The following is a 19,058-nucleotide window of genomic DNA, read 5'->3' on the forward strand; positions in this document are numbered from 1 at the left end:
CTTTTTTCCATGTCAATTAGAACCAAATTGAAAATAAATAAGTCATCTTTTTTCCCAATACACAACACTAGGAAATAAGCTGACAATCAGCTTTAATAAGACACCAATCGATCATATCATTTCTATTTTTCTTCAAATTGAATGGCACTTGAGATTCAAAACCAACAAAATATATATATATGCATTACAAAAATATAAATGTAAATTTGTCAGAAAGGCAAGACTGAACTATAGAATATAATAGCTCGTTTAATTTCATATTGAGCAAATTTTAGAAACCTTTCGCTTCGTAACTATCTATTTGTAACGAAAATTAATTAAAATCTGGCCCATCAGTTTCCTGCATTGGCTTGCTCCCAGCTGCACGAAATATAGTGACATCCATGAAGATCTGAGTGCCTTTAATCACTTCAAATACACAAACATCACCTAATTTTAACTGATTGTCAAGCACGAATCCTCTCCAGCCAATGCTAATTTTAGCTTGTGCGGTTCCCAGATAGTATGATACAGGCCAAGATCCCCTGCCTGCTACACGTAGTACTATGTTGCTGCAATTTTCCGGGATACATTTCCTAGCAAATCTCAACTTTATGCACTGCCAAAAGAAAATTTGAGTTTGAATAAAGATCAGAGTATTGTAAAGTAGATACACTGATGGTTAATTTGTAGAGCTTACCAGACCACAGCAGATGTACGAAGGATGCATAAAAGATATAAAGAATGGATTCTTAAGACTTGAAATTAGCTTTTGCTCTTTGATATGTAGCCTTCTCTGTCCATTACTGTCTTGCGCACATCATAAAAAATACTGAATTGTTGCCTGTGCATTTTGCAGCCTTCACTGCCGCTTACTTCACACAGAAAATTAAGATCATTGTGTTAATACAAAATATACACGTAACGAGATGTTATGTTCATATACTAGCAAATAAGAGCAAGATCAAAATACTCACTTAATTGGTCCTCTCTTGTAAAAGAAGAAGAAGCAACACCTTCTAGCAAGTTCTCAATCTCTATTCTTTCGATACGAATGTCAAGTGAGACATCACAATGGCCTAGGTTTTCAACAGAATGCGCAACCATGTCTGAAAATTTCGTTTTCCCTCTGTTGCTTCTTGGGGTACCATCTAGGATCTCTATAGAATCATCAACCGACTCGGTGGACAGTGTATCATGGGCTTTCAAGAAAATATTTGTTAAGCATTACTATTTTTCCCAGATCAAAAAGGGGGAAAAAAGCACTCAAGCAAAACTAACGTAATTTTAACAAGCCTTTAATTTAATGTCCTTCAAAGATTGTACACAAAATATGCAACCAATTAAGTGCATAAAGAAATGGGTGCTACACTTACCTAACGATTCTATTGTCTCTGTTTTAACTTTCTTAGATTTTCTTGAAGCTTCAATGTTCTCTTCCTCGTCCTCTTTCTCATCAACATTTTCTATCTCATCCTCGGAACTGCTGAGTTCCTCAAAACATGTTGGTACGAGGTTTCTTGGAGTGGGGCAGGACATGGAAGGTCGATTTCTCAACAAGATAGAAGATCAACATGTCCCCTAGCTCCAACTTGTTATACACCACAAACCATGGCCAGTCTCCTTCACATATGAAATAATCAGATGCCTCCCTCACTATCTTAGCTTCCCAAGACATATTTTCATCCGTTTTAAGTAAGGCCGTCTTGGTCAACATCTTCTTGTGTTCTTTGACTAAAGCAGCCGGCATTCGCTAACAAATAGGATCATCAATTTATAGATAGACTTTAAGAAAAAAACTTACTAGTATTTTATATAAAGATACCAGTTTCAAAAAAAAAAAAAAAAACTACTATTTTATCGATAAAGCCTTGTTCAAGTAGATTGGAGAAAGATGGATGCTTGTTGTTGTGATCCACTGGCATTTTGAATTGAAATGACAGTAAGAAGAGGAGAAAAAGGAGAGGGGAAAACTAGTGCTGGTGAAGTTGTACGTTTATATGCCGGCAAGTCTCACTTTTGTTAGTGCACCATTTCACACTACACAAACAATAGTTGTGTGAGGAGTGGGTCCTGGTTCGGTTTTAAACGGCCCTAATTATGAGTAATTAATTAGACCCAAACAATTGTCATTTACGGAAATTTTCCCACAAAAATACTATTCTCTCCATTTTAATTTATGTGACACCTTTTGGGTATTGAGATTCAAATAAATCTTTTTTAATTGTAATTTTTTCATATATCTTTTAAATATCTTAAATTATTAATTACTGTGAATTATAATACTTCCTACGTAGTTTTCAAATATGTAAAACTTAAAGATTTCATATCTAAATTCACGACCAAATTTAAATTATTTGACTCTCAAATTCAAACTGTGCTACACAAATTGAGACATGGAAAATATAACATATTTTAGACAATAATTTTCAAAATACTTCATTTCCCCCCCTTAAATTCAAACTATCACATAGGGCTGGACATTCGGTATTCGGTTCGGTATTTTCAAAGTTTGGGTTCGATAATTCGGTAATCGGTAATTCAAAGTATATATCAAATACCGAACTTTCAAACTTCGGTTCGGTAATTCGGTAATCGGTAAATCAAAATTCGGTTCGGTACGGTATTCGGTAATCCCATATTGAAGTCAAAGTCCACACGAAATATGTTAGTACATCATATTCACATTAGCAACAATAAAAGATGTGAAGATTTCTGCTTTTACAACTCATGGTTAGAGCTTTCTGACTGTTTACATAATTTTGTCTTTTGATGTTCTTCTTTGGCTGTTATGCGGAATGGAAAGATCATATCTTTATTAAGTAGTTAAGTGTCGCCTTCAATCTAAAAGAGTAATTCTTCATCTGAATATTGTGTCATTAGAAGTACAACAACAATCAGAGTGCAGATGTGGCTGCCCCAATTTCAATATCCGCTGTTGGAAGTACAAAAAATTAGATTGCAACTAAAAATCCTACACCTAAAGCTGCACCAAGCAGTAGTCTTCTACCAGGTCCTCTGTAATATGACTAACATACATGATACAACCTATATGGCAATAACAATGCAATTTTTGATGTCCCTAAAGTTTACGAGAGACCCATTCACAAAAAAGGCAATAGGTCCTTGCTTTTTTCATCAGGTTTTGTAACAAGAAAATTTAAGAGATGAAGCGCAGAAGCCAAGCGTAACAAGAAAATTTCATGGAAGATCCAAAGCTGATCCAAGCTTAAAATAGATCTCCTTACATGTTAGCTATCTCATCACTGCTTGATATAATTTGGTTACTTTAAATTTGAAGAAATGCTGAGGATAAACAAGAACATACTCCAATCGTGATAAGTAGCATTATATAGGCACCCTGCAAAAGGTAATTTCTCATAGAAATGAGAAGAAAATACCCGTTGTCTGAAAAATGCCCTTGAAGAATAATGAGATATAAATATATCCAAGTTATTGTGTCATCTTGGATTCAAACCAAAAGCAAAGGGAATTCATTGAGCAAATGTTTTTACCATGTACTAGAAGAGGAAGAGAAGAAGCAAAGAGAACTTACCTGCGGCGTGAAGCGATGAAGGTGAAGGGGCGTGAAGCGTTGAAGGTGAACTCAGAACTGAAGTCACTCTCAAAAGTATTGAGGTGATGACTAATGAGGCTTAAGTTAAGTGTTACTATGTTAGGGTTAGATTAGGATAAATGATAATTGGGCTGAACTTAAATTATAACAATGGGCCTATAGCCCTTTATGTAAAAAAATGAGTCTTTTAGTTTTAGGAGGCCCAATAGAAATAATTTCGATATTCGGTAAATATCGAATACCGAATGGAAAAATTACAAAATACCGAAATCGAAACCGAAATACCGAAATATTAAATTTTGGTACCGAATACCGAACCGAAGTACCAAATACCGAATACCGAAATATCAAATTAGTCGGTTCGGTTCGGTAATTCGGTTTTTGATATTTTATGTCCACCCCTACTATCACATAAATGGAAAGATGGATGGGTCTCCAACAGATAGAGCCATTTGCATTAGTATTTTTATTATCCAAATATGTGAATTATTTTTATTACAACAACATAATCAATATAATTTCATAAATAAGATACAACAACAATAACAACAATGACTCAGTGAAATCCCACAATGTGGGTTTGGGGAGGATAAAGTGTACGCAGACCTGACTTCTAACAAGGTAGGACGACTGTTTCCGAAAGACTCTCGGCTCAATAAAATAAATAAGATCCAAAAGAAATATATATACACAAAGCTGTATCTCTACCTTGTTATTATATCTCTACCTTGTTATTATAATCTAATTAGTTCATAAAGTGAGATACACCAATACATAGAGGTGAATTCTTTTTTATAAGAAAGAAACTAGTAAGTAGAAGTAATTTACAAATAATAGTGTGAAAAAAAAAAATAGGACAAGTTTGGGATGGTTTTAGTGAGAGAAAAAAAGAAGAAATTTCAGAAGAGTGAGAAACAAAATAGTGAAAGAGAGTTACAGAGGACAGACAGCTCTCGGCAAGTAGTAACAAATTGATAGGTGGCCTCACACTGTGTGTAGCGTGAAAAGGTGCAGTAACAATAGTGAGACTCGCCAATATAAAAACGTACAACTTCACTAGTAGGGTTGAACGTTTGATATTCGGTTCGATATTTTTAAAGTTTGAATTCGATAATTCGGTAATTGGTAATTCAAAGTATATATCAAATATCGAACTTTTAAACTTCGATTCGATAATTCGGTAATCGATAAATCAAACTTCGGTAAGGTAAGATATTCGGTAATACCATATTTTTTTAATAGTTAATGTACAATAAAAATTTATCCGCATTTAATATTTACATTAACCTAAGGAATACATATCTTAACTTACATTTTTATCATTACACCATAATTAAGTAATATATGCATTTTAACTTATCGAATACCAAAATCGAAATTGCTCTGAAGCCACATTCTACGGAGGAGAAATGATACATCGTAAACAAAGAGAAAATAATTTATGAATAGATACAGAATAAAAAAAATATTACCACGTAATAAAAATGATGAAAAAGAGTGAAAATAAAAATCTTTAATATATCACATATAATGTTTATACATATGTTTTTTTTTTGAATTATCCAAAAACTCTACATCACTGCACTAATTATTAATTAGTTCTTGCAAAGATATGAAAGAGTTGGAATATTTTGTTTTCAATGTAACTACCAAATAATTTATGTAGATAACTGACGTGGTGAATCATGCAAAGTGAAATTAGAATTCTTAATCAATTGCATAATTTTGAAATTAGAATTTATAATTTTTACATGTACATGAATTTAAATTTTAGTAGTTATCCATAATGTACGTGTTTGAAAGTGTGCATATAGTATGCTGTAAACGTGGGAAAGTTGAAATGAAAATGGTAAGAAAAATGAAAAAATGGGATAGTTTCCTCTTACTAAACTTTCTCTTTTTGATAATTTTTCTTTTTTTTTTCTAGTTTTTTTGTATTAATAAAAAAAATAAAAAAATAAAAAATTAAAACAAAATTAAAAAATTCGGTATTTGGTATTTCCCGAATATCAAATACCGAAACTGAAATACCGAATTTTATATTTCAATACCGAATACCGAATCGAATTACCGAAAAACCAAAATAGCCAATTCGATTCGATAATTCGATTCGATAATTCGATTTTCGATATTTTATGCCCAACCCTATTCACCAGCACTTGCTAGTTTCCCCCTCTCTTCTCTTCTCCCCTATTTCTTTCTTATGTCATTTCAATTTTCAAAATGCCATTCAATCCCAACAACAAGCATCCATCTTTCTCCAACCTACTTGAGGAAGGTTTTATGGATAAAATAGTAAGTTCTTTCTTTTTAAGAGTACCCATTTACACTATAATATTTTCTTTGTAATTGATTTTATTGAGTTAATTGATAGGTTGAATGGAAAATGAAAGGAAAAGAAGTGGAGGGAAAACTAATTTATTCTCTCTTCCTGTATGAAATAAGCATTTATCCCACATAGATGGTGGAAATAAAAAGTCTCCTACTTAAAAGTAGAAGCACTCCTTCATATTGCTAAAGGGTCAATAAGAGGGTCTCCCTTCGCGTCGTTGTCGTCGTCGCTCGCCTTTGGATTTGGATTTGGTCAATTGATATGATTGATAATCTTTTTGGACCAAATTTTCTTTAATTTTTTAATTAATTAATATTATTTATTTATTTAATTAATTAATTAAAAATCTTGACCCGTGACCCAGCCCGTTTCTTTCTTTCCCGGATTAATCTGTTTTTCCAACAGAATTTTCTGAAAGATTGCAACCTTGTCTGAAAAATTGCAAACCTTTTCTCAACAGGCAAACCTGTCACACCCCGGGAGGATACCCTAGGCGCGACCGGCACTCGAAAGCCATTTCTGGCCTTCAAGCGAACCACCTGATTCAGTCACACTATCATTCATTCAATTTCACTCAGAGGAAGACTCAATCATAGATACACTATTCATAATATAAGGGCCGAGGGCCAATCACTATCAACTCATCAAAACAAATGTAATAAGACTTCTAAAAAAAAGCAGTCCAACCTTCCCACACTCTAGTCCATGAAGCCTCTATCAAAGTCTAGGAGGTGCCAATGACAAGCTCATGACTACCAACAATCAAAATAAGGAGACAAAACGAAACTATACAGGGAGCTCAAGATCCTCCGGAACTTGGAGGACTCACCAAGTAGCTGGAAGTGTATGGATAATCAACGGTGCACCGGTTGATGATCTCTAGTACCTGTCTCTGCATCATGAAACGATGCAGGCCAAATGGCGTCAGTACGTGGAATGTATGAGTATGTAAAATGGCCGGATGAAACAAACATCAAGAAAACATCAATATCAACTCACGATCTCAACTCATATATATATATATACATAACAACTCACTCAAGTGTCCTAAGTCTAACAAGAAATGGTTTAGACGGGACTAACTCATAAGCCACTCAACTCAACTGACTCGGAGCACTATCAAAACCTAAATGGGAGTTTCTCTTATCCGACAATCATCACTTATGAGCCAGTGATAGTATAACAATCAGACGTCGTTGCCACGTCTGTCCATACCTTGCCAGGACATGAACGCCTCTCTAATCATGGATTCCATCAATTAGTCAAGTCCTATCATTTTAGGACAAATAAATGGGAAACATCCGACTTTAACGGTTCGATCCCACGGGAAGCATCCGACTTTAACGGTTCCATCCCTACCTACATTGGCGGCGTAGTTTCTGGAGTTCGAGTACGGACTATACTCTCACCCGCCTCGGTGCTCGATACTCCTCCCATGACTCTATGCTCATAAGACTCCATCTAATCATCTCAAACAAGCCCTCACGGCTAGTTTCATTTAGGACCTTGCCAACTCATCAATTCTATTCTCATTTCAACTCAATCAAGCCTCATTTAGATAAGCATTTATGACATCTCCTCAAGACTCATCACAACTCTATGGCTTTAGCCTAACAATTCAAGTAGAATAACACATTTAAGGAAAATGACTTATACCACATAATCACATGGTTAAAAAGATCAATAAAACATATTAACAAATCATCTCCATCAACTCATACTAACATGAAGATTTTAGGAACCTCTTAGCTCAACAACATCAACACATAGGGAATCAAATTAATAGGGGACAAAGCTCATTCAAACATAAACCATACCAAGAAACTCCATTTTCATGGACATCTAACCTCAAAGCAAGAGTAGGGCACATGGGTGGACTCAACCCATGTTTTGAGTAGCCTTACATACCTTAGTGAAGACTTGGAGAAAACCTTGATGTCGGGTCTTCAATGGAGAACCGAATCTTGGAGCTCTTGGAGGCAATTCCTAGTTAGAAATGGGAAAGAAGAAGAAGAGAGAGAGAGACTCCTAGGGATTTTAGAGAGAGAGAGAGGGGGCTGAAAATATATTCCCAAATTGGTCAAGGATGATACATATATAATTTGGGACAATTCCCAAATTGCCCCTTCTCAAAAGTTCTGAAAAATAGGCTAAAAAGCTTCTTGCGCGATAGTGGCGCATCACGCCCTTGCAGCGCCAGGTCAATTACGCCTAAAAACCTGCACATCGGTTAGTGGCGCGCCGCGCCAAAGACCAAACTACTGAGGCACATTCTTGGCGCGATAGTGGCGCGTCGCGCCCTTACAGCGCCAAGGCCATATTTTCTGGGTTCTGGAAATTTGGCTTGAAAAACCCTGCACACCTCGTAGTGGCGCGCCGCGCCTGGGGCCAAACTACTGAGGCGTGTTCCTGGGGCTATAGTGGCGCACCGCGCCACTGCGGCGCCAAGCCCAGATCCCCAGCAGTTGCAGCCCAGGCCTATAATTTCTATCGTGCTAGTTCGTCTTAGGATCGTCATATCGTTTGACTTCGAACTCCAAAAATTACATTCTTGGTGCTGTTGGAAAGAAGACTCGACGACCTTTAATTTAATAGGTCGTGGGCCACCCAGATTGTTGTCTTTCAAAAGATATGGTCGTTACAAGCCGACCCCTTAAACGAACTCATCCAAAAACTTTAGCCACGACGAACCTTTTGGACTTAGCTTGGTCCTAGGGGTCCCTTGTGACCCACATCACCTCCAACACTCTTCAATTACTCAGGGACTCATATTAACTCAAGCATATACTTCTCAATAATTAAGTTACACCCTACACATATACAAGAAGGGTCCGAATCTTAGGGAAAAATTTTGAGGGGTGTTACATTATCTCCCCCTTGGGATCATTCGTCCTCGGATGACGAATAACCAAGAATGGACTCGGGGTATAAATCACAATCAGAATTCAGTCATTCAGTCAATCAAATTCTCAAACAATTTACCAATCAAACTCATAATGCGCAAACAAATTTTTAAGTCAAGAAAATGGACATTACCTTCAACAATCTCATCGGTAGGCACGAATAGATGGGGATATTTAGATTTCATGTCTTCCTCCGCTTCCCACATGGATTCCTCAACAAATTGATTCCTCCACAGGACTTTAACTGAGGCGATCTCTTTGTTCCTCAATTTGTGGATTTTGCGATCAAGAATTTGGACCGGAAACTCTTCATAGGATAAGCTATCCTTAACTCCAATACTATCAATGGGGACTACCAACGAGGGATCTTCCTAAGCACTTCTTCAACATCGAAACGTGGAATACCGGATGAATAGAGGCCAGCTCTGAGGGTAACTCCAACTCATAGGCAACACTCCCAATCTGCCTCGTAATCTGGTAAGGACCAATATATCGAGGACTAAGCTTCCCCTTTCTTCCGAACCTCATGACGCCCTTCATGGGTGACACTTTCAAGTACTCCCAATCACCCACCTCAAACTCTAAGTCTCTCCTCCTCACATCGGTGTAAGATTTTTGGCGGCTTTGGGCTGTCTTCAGCCTATCTTGAATAACTCTCACCTTCTCCATGGCTTAGTGAACAAAATCGGGCCCAATTAACTCAACTTCACCAACTTTAAACCACCCAATGGGTGATCTACACCTCCTCCCATACAAAGCTTCATAAGGAGCCATTTGAATGCTTGTATGACAGCTATTATTATATGCAAACTCTATGAGGGGTAAGTGATCATCCCAATTTCCTTTGAAGTCAAGCACACATGCCCTCAACATATCCTCCAACGTCTGAATGGTGCTTTCCGCTTGGCCATCCGTCTGGGGATGAAAGGCCGTACTAAGGTTCACCTTTGAACCCAGTCCCTTCTGAAAGGATTTTCAAAATTGGGAAGTGAATTGAGCTCCTCTGTCTGAGATGATAGACAGGGGGACCCCATGCAATCTGACTATCTCCTGTATATATAATTTCGCATAATCCTCTACGGTGTCAGTAGTCTTAACTGCCAAGAAGTGAGCTGATTTCGTCATTCTATCCACAATCACCCAAATCGAATCATGTTGCTTTCGGGACCTCGGTAAACCCATAATAAAGTTCATGTTGATCATCTCCCACTTTCATTCCGGAATGTCGATATTTTGAGCCAAGCCACATGGCCTTTGATGCTCAACTTTCACCTGTTGGTAATTCGGACACTTGGAAACGAATTATGCAATATCTCTCTTTATCCCACTCCACTAATAGATTTCCCTCAAGTCATGATACATTTTTGTGGAGCCCGGATGAATAGAGTATCTGGAGCTATGCGCTTCGGCCATAATCCTCTCTCGAACATCATCGACATCAGGTACACACAACCTATTTTGGTACCTCAACACACCATCTCCCTCTTTGGTAAAACTATTACCTCTTGTTTGTGAACAACTCCCTTCAATTGGAGAAGGATGGGATCTTGGTCTTGCTTTTCCTTTACCTTTACCACGAGTGAGGATACAGCTCCATCCTGAACATTAGCTCCACCTTCATTGTTCTCTTCAAGACGAACTCCCAATCGGGCTAATCTGTGTACCTCCCTCACCAATTCTCTCTTTACTTCCTCCACGTGGGCAGTGCTACCTATAGACAACCTGCTAAGAGCATCAGCAACAATATTAGCTTTACCTGGATGGTAGAGGATGCTCATATCATAGTCCTTGAGTAGCTCGAGCCATCTACTTTGCCTCAGGTTGAGTTCCTTCTGGCTAAAGACGTATTGCAGGCTCTTGTGATCGGTGAATACATCAACATGCACTCCATACAAGTAGTGGCGCAAAATTTTAAGCGCAAACACCACAGCTGTCAGCTCAAGGTCATGAGTTGGGTAGTTCCTCTCATGAACCTTAAGTTGTCTTGAAGCATAGGCTATCACCTTTCCCCTCTGCATCAGTACACAACCCAATCCAATTCTAGATGCATCACAATAGATCACAAAGCCCTCTGTTCCATCGGGAAAAGTCAAGACATGAGCAGTGGTTAGCTTGGTCTTCAATTTCTCGAAACTCTCCTCACAAGTATCGGACCATTGGAACTTAGCCTTCTTTTGGGTCAGCTTAGTCAATGGTGATGATATGGATGAGAATCCCTCTACAAACCTTCGATAATATCCGACCAAACCCAAGAAGCTTCTCATCTCTGTCAGGGATGTGGGTCTGGGCCAATTCTTCACTACCTCAATTTTCTGAGCATCAACCTGAATACCATCTCCAGATACAATGTGGCCCATGAAAGCCACTGATGCAAGCCAGAATTAATATTTGGAGAACTTTGCATACAATACCTGGTCCTTCAGAGTTTGCAAGACGACTCTAAGATGATGGACGTGCTCCTCCTCATTCTTGGAGTAAACCAAAATATCATCTATGAATATAATCACAAACATATCAATATATGGTTTAAATACCCGGTTCATGAGATTCATAAAAGCTGCGGGGGCATTAGTCAACCCAAAGGATATGACCAAAAATTCAAAATGGCCATAACGGGTCCGAAATGCTGTCTTTGGAATATCGCACTCCCTCACTTTCAATTGGTGGTAGCCGGATCTCAGGTCTATCTTTGAGAAGCAAGTGGCACCCTGAAGTTGATCAAATAAGTCATCTATTCTGGGGAGAGAGTATTTGTTCTTTATGGTGACCTTGTTCAGCTGCCTGTAATCAATACACATTCTAAGGGACCCATCTTTCTTTCGCACAAATAGGACCGGAGCACCCCATGGTGAGACACTCGGCCTAATGAATCCCTTATCTAACAAGTCCTTCAACTGTTCTTTCAACTCTTTCAACTTAGCCAGAGCTATTTTATATGGAGGGATTGAGATAGGCTGGGTATCAGAAAGAACATCAATCCCAAAGTCGATCTCCCTATCAGGAGGGACTCCGGGCAGGTCTTCAGGAAAGACTTCAGAAAATTCATTGACAATCGGGACCGACTCGAGGGATGGAGACTCAACATTGTCATCTTTCACTCGGACAATGTGATAGATACACCCTTTTGAGATTAGCTTCCTGGCCCTAAGGTAAGAAATAAACTTACCCCTAGGCATAACAGGACCACTCTTCCATTCTATGACATCTTCATTCGGGAAATTGAACTTAACAATTTGAGTCCTACAATCAACTAAAGCATAACAGACATAAAGCCAGTCCATGTCGAGGATCAAATCGAAATCAATCATGTCCAACTCAACCAAGTCAGCCAAGGTATCCCTGTGATGAATTGATACAGTGCAATCTCTATAGACTCTCTCAGCTAAGATAGAATCACCGACAGGAGTAGCTACACTGAAAGGCTCAAAAAGACATTCAGGAATTTTATTGAATTTACTAGCCACGTAAGGAGTCACAAAAGATAGGGTGGCACCTGGATCCATCAAAACATAGCAATCAAGAGAAGAGACTCGAATCATACCCATCACAACATTTGGAGAGTTCTCTTGATCTTGGCGACTACCCATAGCATATAAACGGTTTGTACCTCCGCTGGTGCCTGAAGTAGTACCCCTCTGATTACCTCTAGCCGGTGGTGCAGTGGTAGAATGTTGGGCCCTGTTTCCCTTGTTGGACACTTCCTCTGAAAGTGGTCCATTTGGCCGCATTTATAACAATCAACCCTTCCCGCTCTGCACTCCCCCAAGTGGAGCCTACCGCACTTGCCGCATGGTGGCTTCCCTCTCGAACCTTGACTCACGCTAGTCTGGGATTGAGAGACCTGAGGTCTGAAATTCTGGCGACTCTGTCCTTGCCGATAATACTTGTTCTGTGATATAAGTGCACTGCGGTAGATGAGACATAATTGGGAGGCCTTTTCTGGAAGAAGGACCTATTGCCCTTGTTTTGCCTCTGTTCATTCTCATGGCCCGCTGATCTTGCCTTCTTGCTCAGCTGCTCCTCTCTGTCTTTTCTTTTCTCATCCTCCACCTGTTGAGCATACACTATTAATCTCGAAATATTCATGTCCGAGATCAACAATGCTGTTTTGCACTCCTTCTTCACATGCCTCCCTAATTCGGAGATGAACTTCCTCATCTTTGACCTCATATCTGGAATCATTTTTGGAGCATACCTAGACAGCTGGATGAACTTCAGGTCGTACTCTTTAACAGTCATGCCTTTTTATTTTTGATTCACAAACTCCTCCACTTTCGCTTTCCTCAATTCTCGGGGAAAGAAGTGGTCAAGAAAGGCTCCCTCAAATTCATCTCACATAGCAGGTTCAGCATCCTCACCTCTACCTTGTTCCCATTGGTTATACCAGATGTTTGCCACATCCTTGAGCTGGTAGGACACCAACTCAAACCCCTCAACCTCCATAGCATGCATAGCTTTAAGAATTTTCCACATCTCATTAATAAAATTTTGGGGATTTTCCTCAACCTTAGAACCCGTGAATGCCGATGGATTCATTCTCAGAAAGTCTCTAATTCTAGTGGCAGCAGACGGTTCTTGGGAACTAGAGCTAAGAGTCGGCGAACTCTGGTTACCGTTCCGAGCAGCCACTAATTGAGTGAGCATAACAATTGCCCCTCGAAATTCTTTCTCTAAAGTGGGTGCAGGCGGAGTAGCAGGTACTTGGGGTGCCTCCGCATATCTTGCGGGTCGGCCTATATCCCTCGATGGGCATACCTCTGACTGGGGCATCTCGGCGTTATCAACATTCCTCTGGCTAGCCATACGTTTAGGAGGTATTATCTGTAACGTACAAATGCACGAATTAGAAAGGAGTTTTATAGAGTTTAACTCTATCGCACGAATTTTAGAGTATGAAAGAAGTGAAATAATTCCTAATGTATTATAGCCTCCTGATTATAAGTGTGGTGTACAACACACCCATAAGCAAGACTCTACTAGACACGACTTCATAGACTCCCTAGGACACTTGAACTCTGTGCTCTGATACCATATTTGTCACGCCCCGGGAGGGTACCCTAGGTGCGACCGGCACTCGAAAGCTATTTCTGGCCTTTAAGCGAACCACCTAATTTAGTCACACTATCATTCATTCACATTCACTCAGAGGAAGACTCAATCATAGATACAATATTCATAATATAAGGGCCGAGGGTCAATCACTATCAACTCATCAAAACAAATGTAATAAGACTTCTCAAAAAAAAGCAGCCCAACCTTCCCACACTCTAGTCCATGAAGCCTCTATCAAAGTCTAGGAGGTGCCAATGACAAGCCCATGGCTACCAACAATCAAAATAAGGAGACAAAACAAAACTATACAAGGAGCTCAAGATCCTCCAGAACTAGGAAGACTCACCAAGTAGCTGGAAGTGTGTGGATAATCAACGGTGCGCCGGTTGATGATCTCTGGTACCTGTCTCTGTATCATGAAACGATGCAGGCCAAATGGCGTCAGTACATGGAATGTACGAGTATGTAAAATGGTCAGATGAAACAAACATCAAGAAAACATCAATATTAACTCAAGATCTCAACTCATATATATATATACATAACAACTCACTCAAGTGTCCTAAGTCTAACAAGAAATGGTTTAGACGGGACTAACTCATAAGCCACTCAACTCAACTGACTCGGAGCACTATCAAAACCTAAATGGGAGTTTCTCTTATCCGGCAATCATCACTTATGAGCCAGTGATAGTATAACAATCAGACGTCATTGCCACGTCCGTCCATACCTTGCCAGGACATGAACGCCTCTCTAATCATGGATTCCATCAATTAGTCAAGTCCTATCATTTTAGGACAAATAAATGGGAAACATCCGACTTTAACGGTTCGATCCCACGGGAAGCATCCGACTTTAACGGTTCCATCCCTACCTACGTTGGCGGCGTAGTTTCTGGAGTTCGAGTACGGACTATACTCTCACCCGCCTCGGTGCTCGATACTCCTCCCATGACTCTATGCTCATAAGACTCCATCTAATCATCTCAAACAAGCCCTCACGGCTAGTTTCATTTAGGACCTTGCCAACTCATCAATTCTATTCTCATTTCAACTCAATCAAGCCTCATTTAGATAAGCATTTATGACATCTCCTCAAGACTCATCACAACTCTATGGCTTTAGCCTAACAATTCAAGTAGAATAACACATTTAAGGAAAATGACTTATACCACATAATCACATGGTTAAAAAGATCAATAAAACATATTAACAAATCATCTCCATCAACTCATACTAACATGAAGATTTTAGGAACCTCTTAGCTCAACAACATCAACACATAGGGAATCAAATTAATAGGGGACAAAGCTCATTCAAACATAAACCATACCAAGAAACTCCATTTTCATGGACATCTAACCTCAAAGCAAGAGTAGGGCACATGGGTGGACTCAACCCATGTTTTGAGTAGCCTTACATACCTTAGTGAAGACTTGGAGAAAACCTTGATGTCGGGTCTTTAATGGAGAACTCGAATCTTGGAGCTCTTAGAGGAAATTCCTTGTTAGAAATGGGAAAGAAGAAGAAGAAGAAGAAGAGAGAGAGAGAGAGACTCCTAGGGCTTTTAGAGAGAGAGAAGGGGCTGAAAATATATTCCCAAATTGGTCAAGGATGATACATATATAATTTAGGATAATTCCCAAATTGCCCCTTCTCAAAAATTCTGAAAAATAGGCTAAAACGCTCCTGGCATGATAGTGGCACGTCGCGCCCTTGCAGCGCCAGGTCAATTACGCCTAAAAACCTGCACATCGGTTAGTGGCACGCCGCGCCAAAGACCAAACTACTGAGGCACATTCTTGGAGCGATAGTGGCGCGTCGTGCCCTTACAGCGCCAAGGCCATATTTTTTGGGTTCTGGAAATTTGGCTTGAAAAACCCTGCACACCTCGTAGTGGCGTGCCGCACCAGGGGACAAACTACTGAGGCGTGTTCCTGGCGCGATAGTGGCGCGTCGCGCCACTGCGGCGCCAAGCACAGATCCCCAGCAGTTACAGCCCAGGCCTATAATTTCTGTCGTGCTAGTTCGTCTTAGGATCGTCATATTTTTTGACTCCGAACTCCAAAAATTACATTCTTAGTGGCGTTGTAAAGAAGACTCGACGACATTTAGTTTAATAGGTCGTGGGCCACCCAGATTGTCATCTTTCAAAAGATAGGGTCATTAGAAGCCGACCCCTTAAACGAACTCATCCAAAAACTTTAGCCACGACGAACCTTTTGGACTTAGCTTGGTCCTAGGGGTCCATTGTGACCCACATCACCTCCAACACTCTTCAATTACTCAGGGACTCATCTTAACTCAAGCATATACTTCTCAATAATTGAGTTAGACCCTACACGTATACAAGAAGGGTCCGAATTTTAGGGAAAATTTTTGAGAGGTGTTACAAAACCTTTCCCAACAGGTACCTTTTCAAAAAGGCCGCAAACAGACTATATATATCTGTTAATCCTCGAAATTGTTCCTTACGAAAATTTCTGATACACATCTTCTTCTTCTTCTTTTTTGCACTTCTTAAAAACTCGTGTGATATACTGCTTTCGAGTGGTTTGTATTCACCATAATTTGTTGTACCACTATTCTGGTGAGTAAATCGTTCTATCATGGGAGGAAAAATTCCAAAACCTTTAGGTACATTGAGGGGAATAATTTCATTAAGGACACACTATGCATTCAGTGAGCTCGGTTTCTTGTTCTACATAATTTTTCCAGACACTGTTCTTATTTTTTTAGTTTTCTGTTATGATTCTGTCTTTTATTTCACAATTTATTTTTGTTGTTTCATCAGTTGTTTTCAATACAGTTTGCTAACAGATTTTTCCTAAACTTGTTAGGGAATGCCGGCTGCTTTTGTCAAAGAACACAAGAAGATGTTGGCTAAGACAGCCTTACTGATAACGGATGAGGGAATGTCATGGGAAGCTAAGATAGTGAAGGAGGCATCTGATTATTTCATACGTGAAGGAGACTGGCCATGGTTTGTGTTGCATCACAAGTTGGAGCTAGGGGACATGTTGATCTTCTTTCTCATTGACAAGTTCACCTTCCAAGTCCTTCTCTACTCAAAGAAATCTCTTACCAACATTCGACATTTTGAGGAACTCAGCAGTTCCGACGACGAGGAGGTAGAAAATGTTGAAGACAACATTGAAGCTTCAAGAAGATCGAAGAAAGTTAAAATGGAGGCAGTGCAGTTATCAGAAAAAAGGGTTGATCCACCAGGTGGATCCAAAGATAGGGGAAATCCATGCTATTCATATTTAGGTAACCTTGACTGCTTATTTTATTGTTTTCAGTTTACTCTTTATCCATGAGATTGATGACAGACACAATGTGAACAAACGATTCAGATAAATCATGCTGGCTGATTGGGGTTAAGTTCTAATTTTTGTTAATTTTTGCCATTTCTGAACAACTTAAAACAATCTATTAGCCTAGTTAAAGACTCGTATACCATCATGAGAGTCGTGACTATTATTAAGTATGAGATTCCCTTTGAGTCCGTCCCCTCCATAGTCTTCTTATCCCTTCGATTTCAGCCCGTACCGGTACTGACCTCACCTAGTCACAATGAAGCTAGGGAATATCTCTGTTTGTTTTTATCACTCTGGTTCATTTTCTCAATCCTGAAGGTTTCATCATGAATGGAGGTAAATCCCATGCTAAAGCTGATAACATGCTCGGCATGAAGAAGAAAGCTCCCGAGACTAGAGAAGTGAAGAAAGTCTTTATGGAACTAATAGAATTGTCGGACTCTGAGGAAGAAACCGTTGATCCATCCTGTGTTTCCAAAGATTGGGGAAATCCATCTTATTCACATCCAGGTAACATCAAGCCCTTTATAAATTTGGTATATTTATTTGTTTTCAGTTTATCTATGGATGCACAAGATAGATGAAACACAATGAAACAGAAATGATGCATAGTAAATCATATACTTGTATTAAGTCTGTTAGTTCTGCACAAGCGTCGTTAAAGACTTGTATATCATCGTGACCATAAGTATGAGATTTCCTTTGAGTCCCTCCCCGAAGCCCTTATTATCTTTCCCTTTCAGCCCACACTCACTTCACCAAACCACAATGAACTAGGGAATATCTTTTTGTTTTTCTCCCTCTCGTTCATTTTCTCAACGCGGGAGGTTTCACCATGATAGGAGGTAAATCCAATGCCAAAGCTAATAACATGCTCGGCGTGAAGAAGAAAGCTCTCGAGACTAAAGAAGCGAAAAAGGCTGCCAAGGATCCTGAAAAACCTAAGAGCCCTGTAAGAGCTTTCTATGTTGAGTGAGGACGGAGGTCTGCCATGAATCCATATAAACCCAAGAGGCCTGCAGGTGCTTTCTTCATTTTTATGAAGGATTTTAGGAAGCAGTTCAAGGAGAAGAATCCGAAAAATAAATCTATGGCCGCTGTCGGTATAGCTGGTGGAGAGAAGTGGAAACAGTTGTCAGATGCTGAAAAAGCTCCTTACATGGCAGAGGCAAAGAAATGGCTGGCGGATTACTATAAGAAGAAGGGTGCTTATAACGAGGGAGTAGCTGCTGGAGCTTTTGAAGAAAAGGAATCTTACAAGTCACTGTTCGAGGTTGATTAGGAAGATGGGGATGATGATTGAAGTAGTTTTTAATGGATGAAGAAGCTTGGGTAATATCTTCTATACACAGCTTCTTCTTTTTTACCATGTAATACTTGCAATTTGTTTGCTTTTATTTTGGGGGGTTAAAGATGACACTAGAGAAGCTGCTTGTATAGCTCAATAGTTTTATCTGCATTTTACTTTGATGCTGCTTAATCCTAATTCAGTAGGTGTTTGTCCTTCATGGCTAATGTATGTATTTCCACCTTATTCGTCTCTTGCTAGTTGTCTAGTTTGTTTGTAAGATATCTTTGTTCTTGATTTATGCTCTCTATTGAAGTTAGGATAGCTTTCCGTTCTACCTTTTCCTATTGGGCTTTTGGGACCAATCAATGCCATATTAATGCACAAGTATTTACAATGTCATCGTAGATGTTTGAGTACCTACGGTACTACGACCTTGAAATCTGTCGTATAACATTTCCCTCTGAATAACGTAGGAGTAGCTAGATAATAATAATAATTAAGAGAATGAGAAAAAGATCCTCTAGTGATTGGAATACCGTAAAGTGAATAGTCTGTGAAAAGTTCTCCACCAGTACTGCCCAATATAATTAGCTAGCAGTAGTTTG

General features: G+C 39.3%; 1 protein-coding gene, 1 long non-coding RNA gene and 2 other non-coding genes across 6 annotated transcripts; 1 reads left to right on the plus strand and 3 right to left on the minus strand.

Moving 5' to 3' along the window:
• Positions 1-155: 155 nt before the first annotated feature.
• Positions 156-3,639, minus strand: LOC129874558 (uncharacterized). Of its 3 annotated transcripts, none has more exons than XR_008762924.1 (5): positions 3,536-3,639; positions 1,356-3,340; positions 957-1,181; positions 680-854; positions 156-598 (listed from the first exon to the last, which is right to left on the minus strand). It is a non-coding gene; the product is annotated as an uncharacterized LOC129874558 (long non-coding RNA). The 3 variants fall into 3 exon arrangements; XR_008762925.1 differs by having other exon boundaries at positions 1,356-1,732; positions 3,228-3,639; XR_008762923.1 differs by having other exon boundaries at positions 1,356-3,637.
• On the minus strand, positions 3,016-3,115 carry LOC129875398 (small nucleolar RNA snoR74). The gene has a single exon (XR_008763187.1). It is a non-coding gene; the product is annotated as a small nucleolar RNA snoR74 (small nucleolar RNA).
• Positions 3,149-3,252, minus strand: LOC129875372 (small nucleolar RNA R24). The gene has a single exon (XR_008763168.1). It is a non-coding gene; the product is annotated as a small nucleolar RNA R24 (small nucleolar RNA).
• Positions 3,640-17,997: 14,358 nt separating the features above from the next.
• Positions 17,998-18,444, plus strand: LOC129875208 (HMG1/2-like protein). The gene is made up of 2 exons (XM_055950653.1): positions 17,998-18,114; positions 18,175-18,444. Exons 1-2 carry the CDS (start codon positions 17,998-18,000, stop codon positions 18,442-18,444), a joined length of 387 nt encoding a protein of 128 aa, XP_055806628.1.
• Positions 18,445-19,058: the final 614 nt, after the last annotated feature.

Source organism: Solanum dulcamara, chromosome 11 (genome assembly GCF_947179165.1).
Source record: "Solanum dulcamara chromosome 11, daSolDulc1.2, whole genome shotgun sequence".
Taxonomy (NCBI): domain Eukaryota; kingdom Viridiplantae; phylum Streptophyta; class Magnoliopsida; order Solanales; family Solanaceae; genus Solanum; species Solanum dulcamara.

Excerpts from the sequence above, each read along its gene's own strand:
- LOC129875208 (XM_055950653.1), top strand. The coding sequence starts at position 17,998 with ATGATAGGAGGTAAATCCAATGCCAAAGCTAATAACATGCTCGGCGTG. Across the intron at positions 18,115-18,174 it reads CTGAAAAACCTAAGAGCCCT|AGGCCTGCAGGTGCTTTCTT; the intron begins GTAAGAGCTTTC and ends TATAAACCCAAG.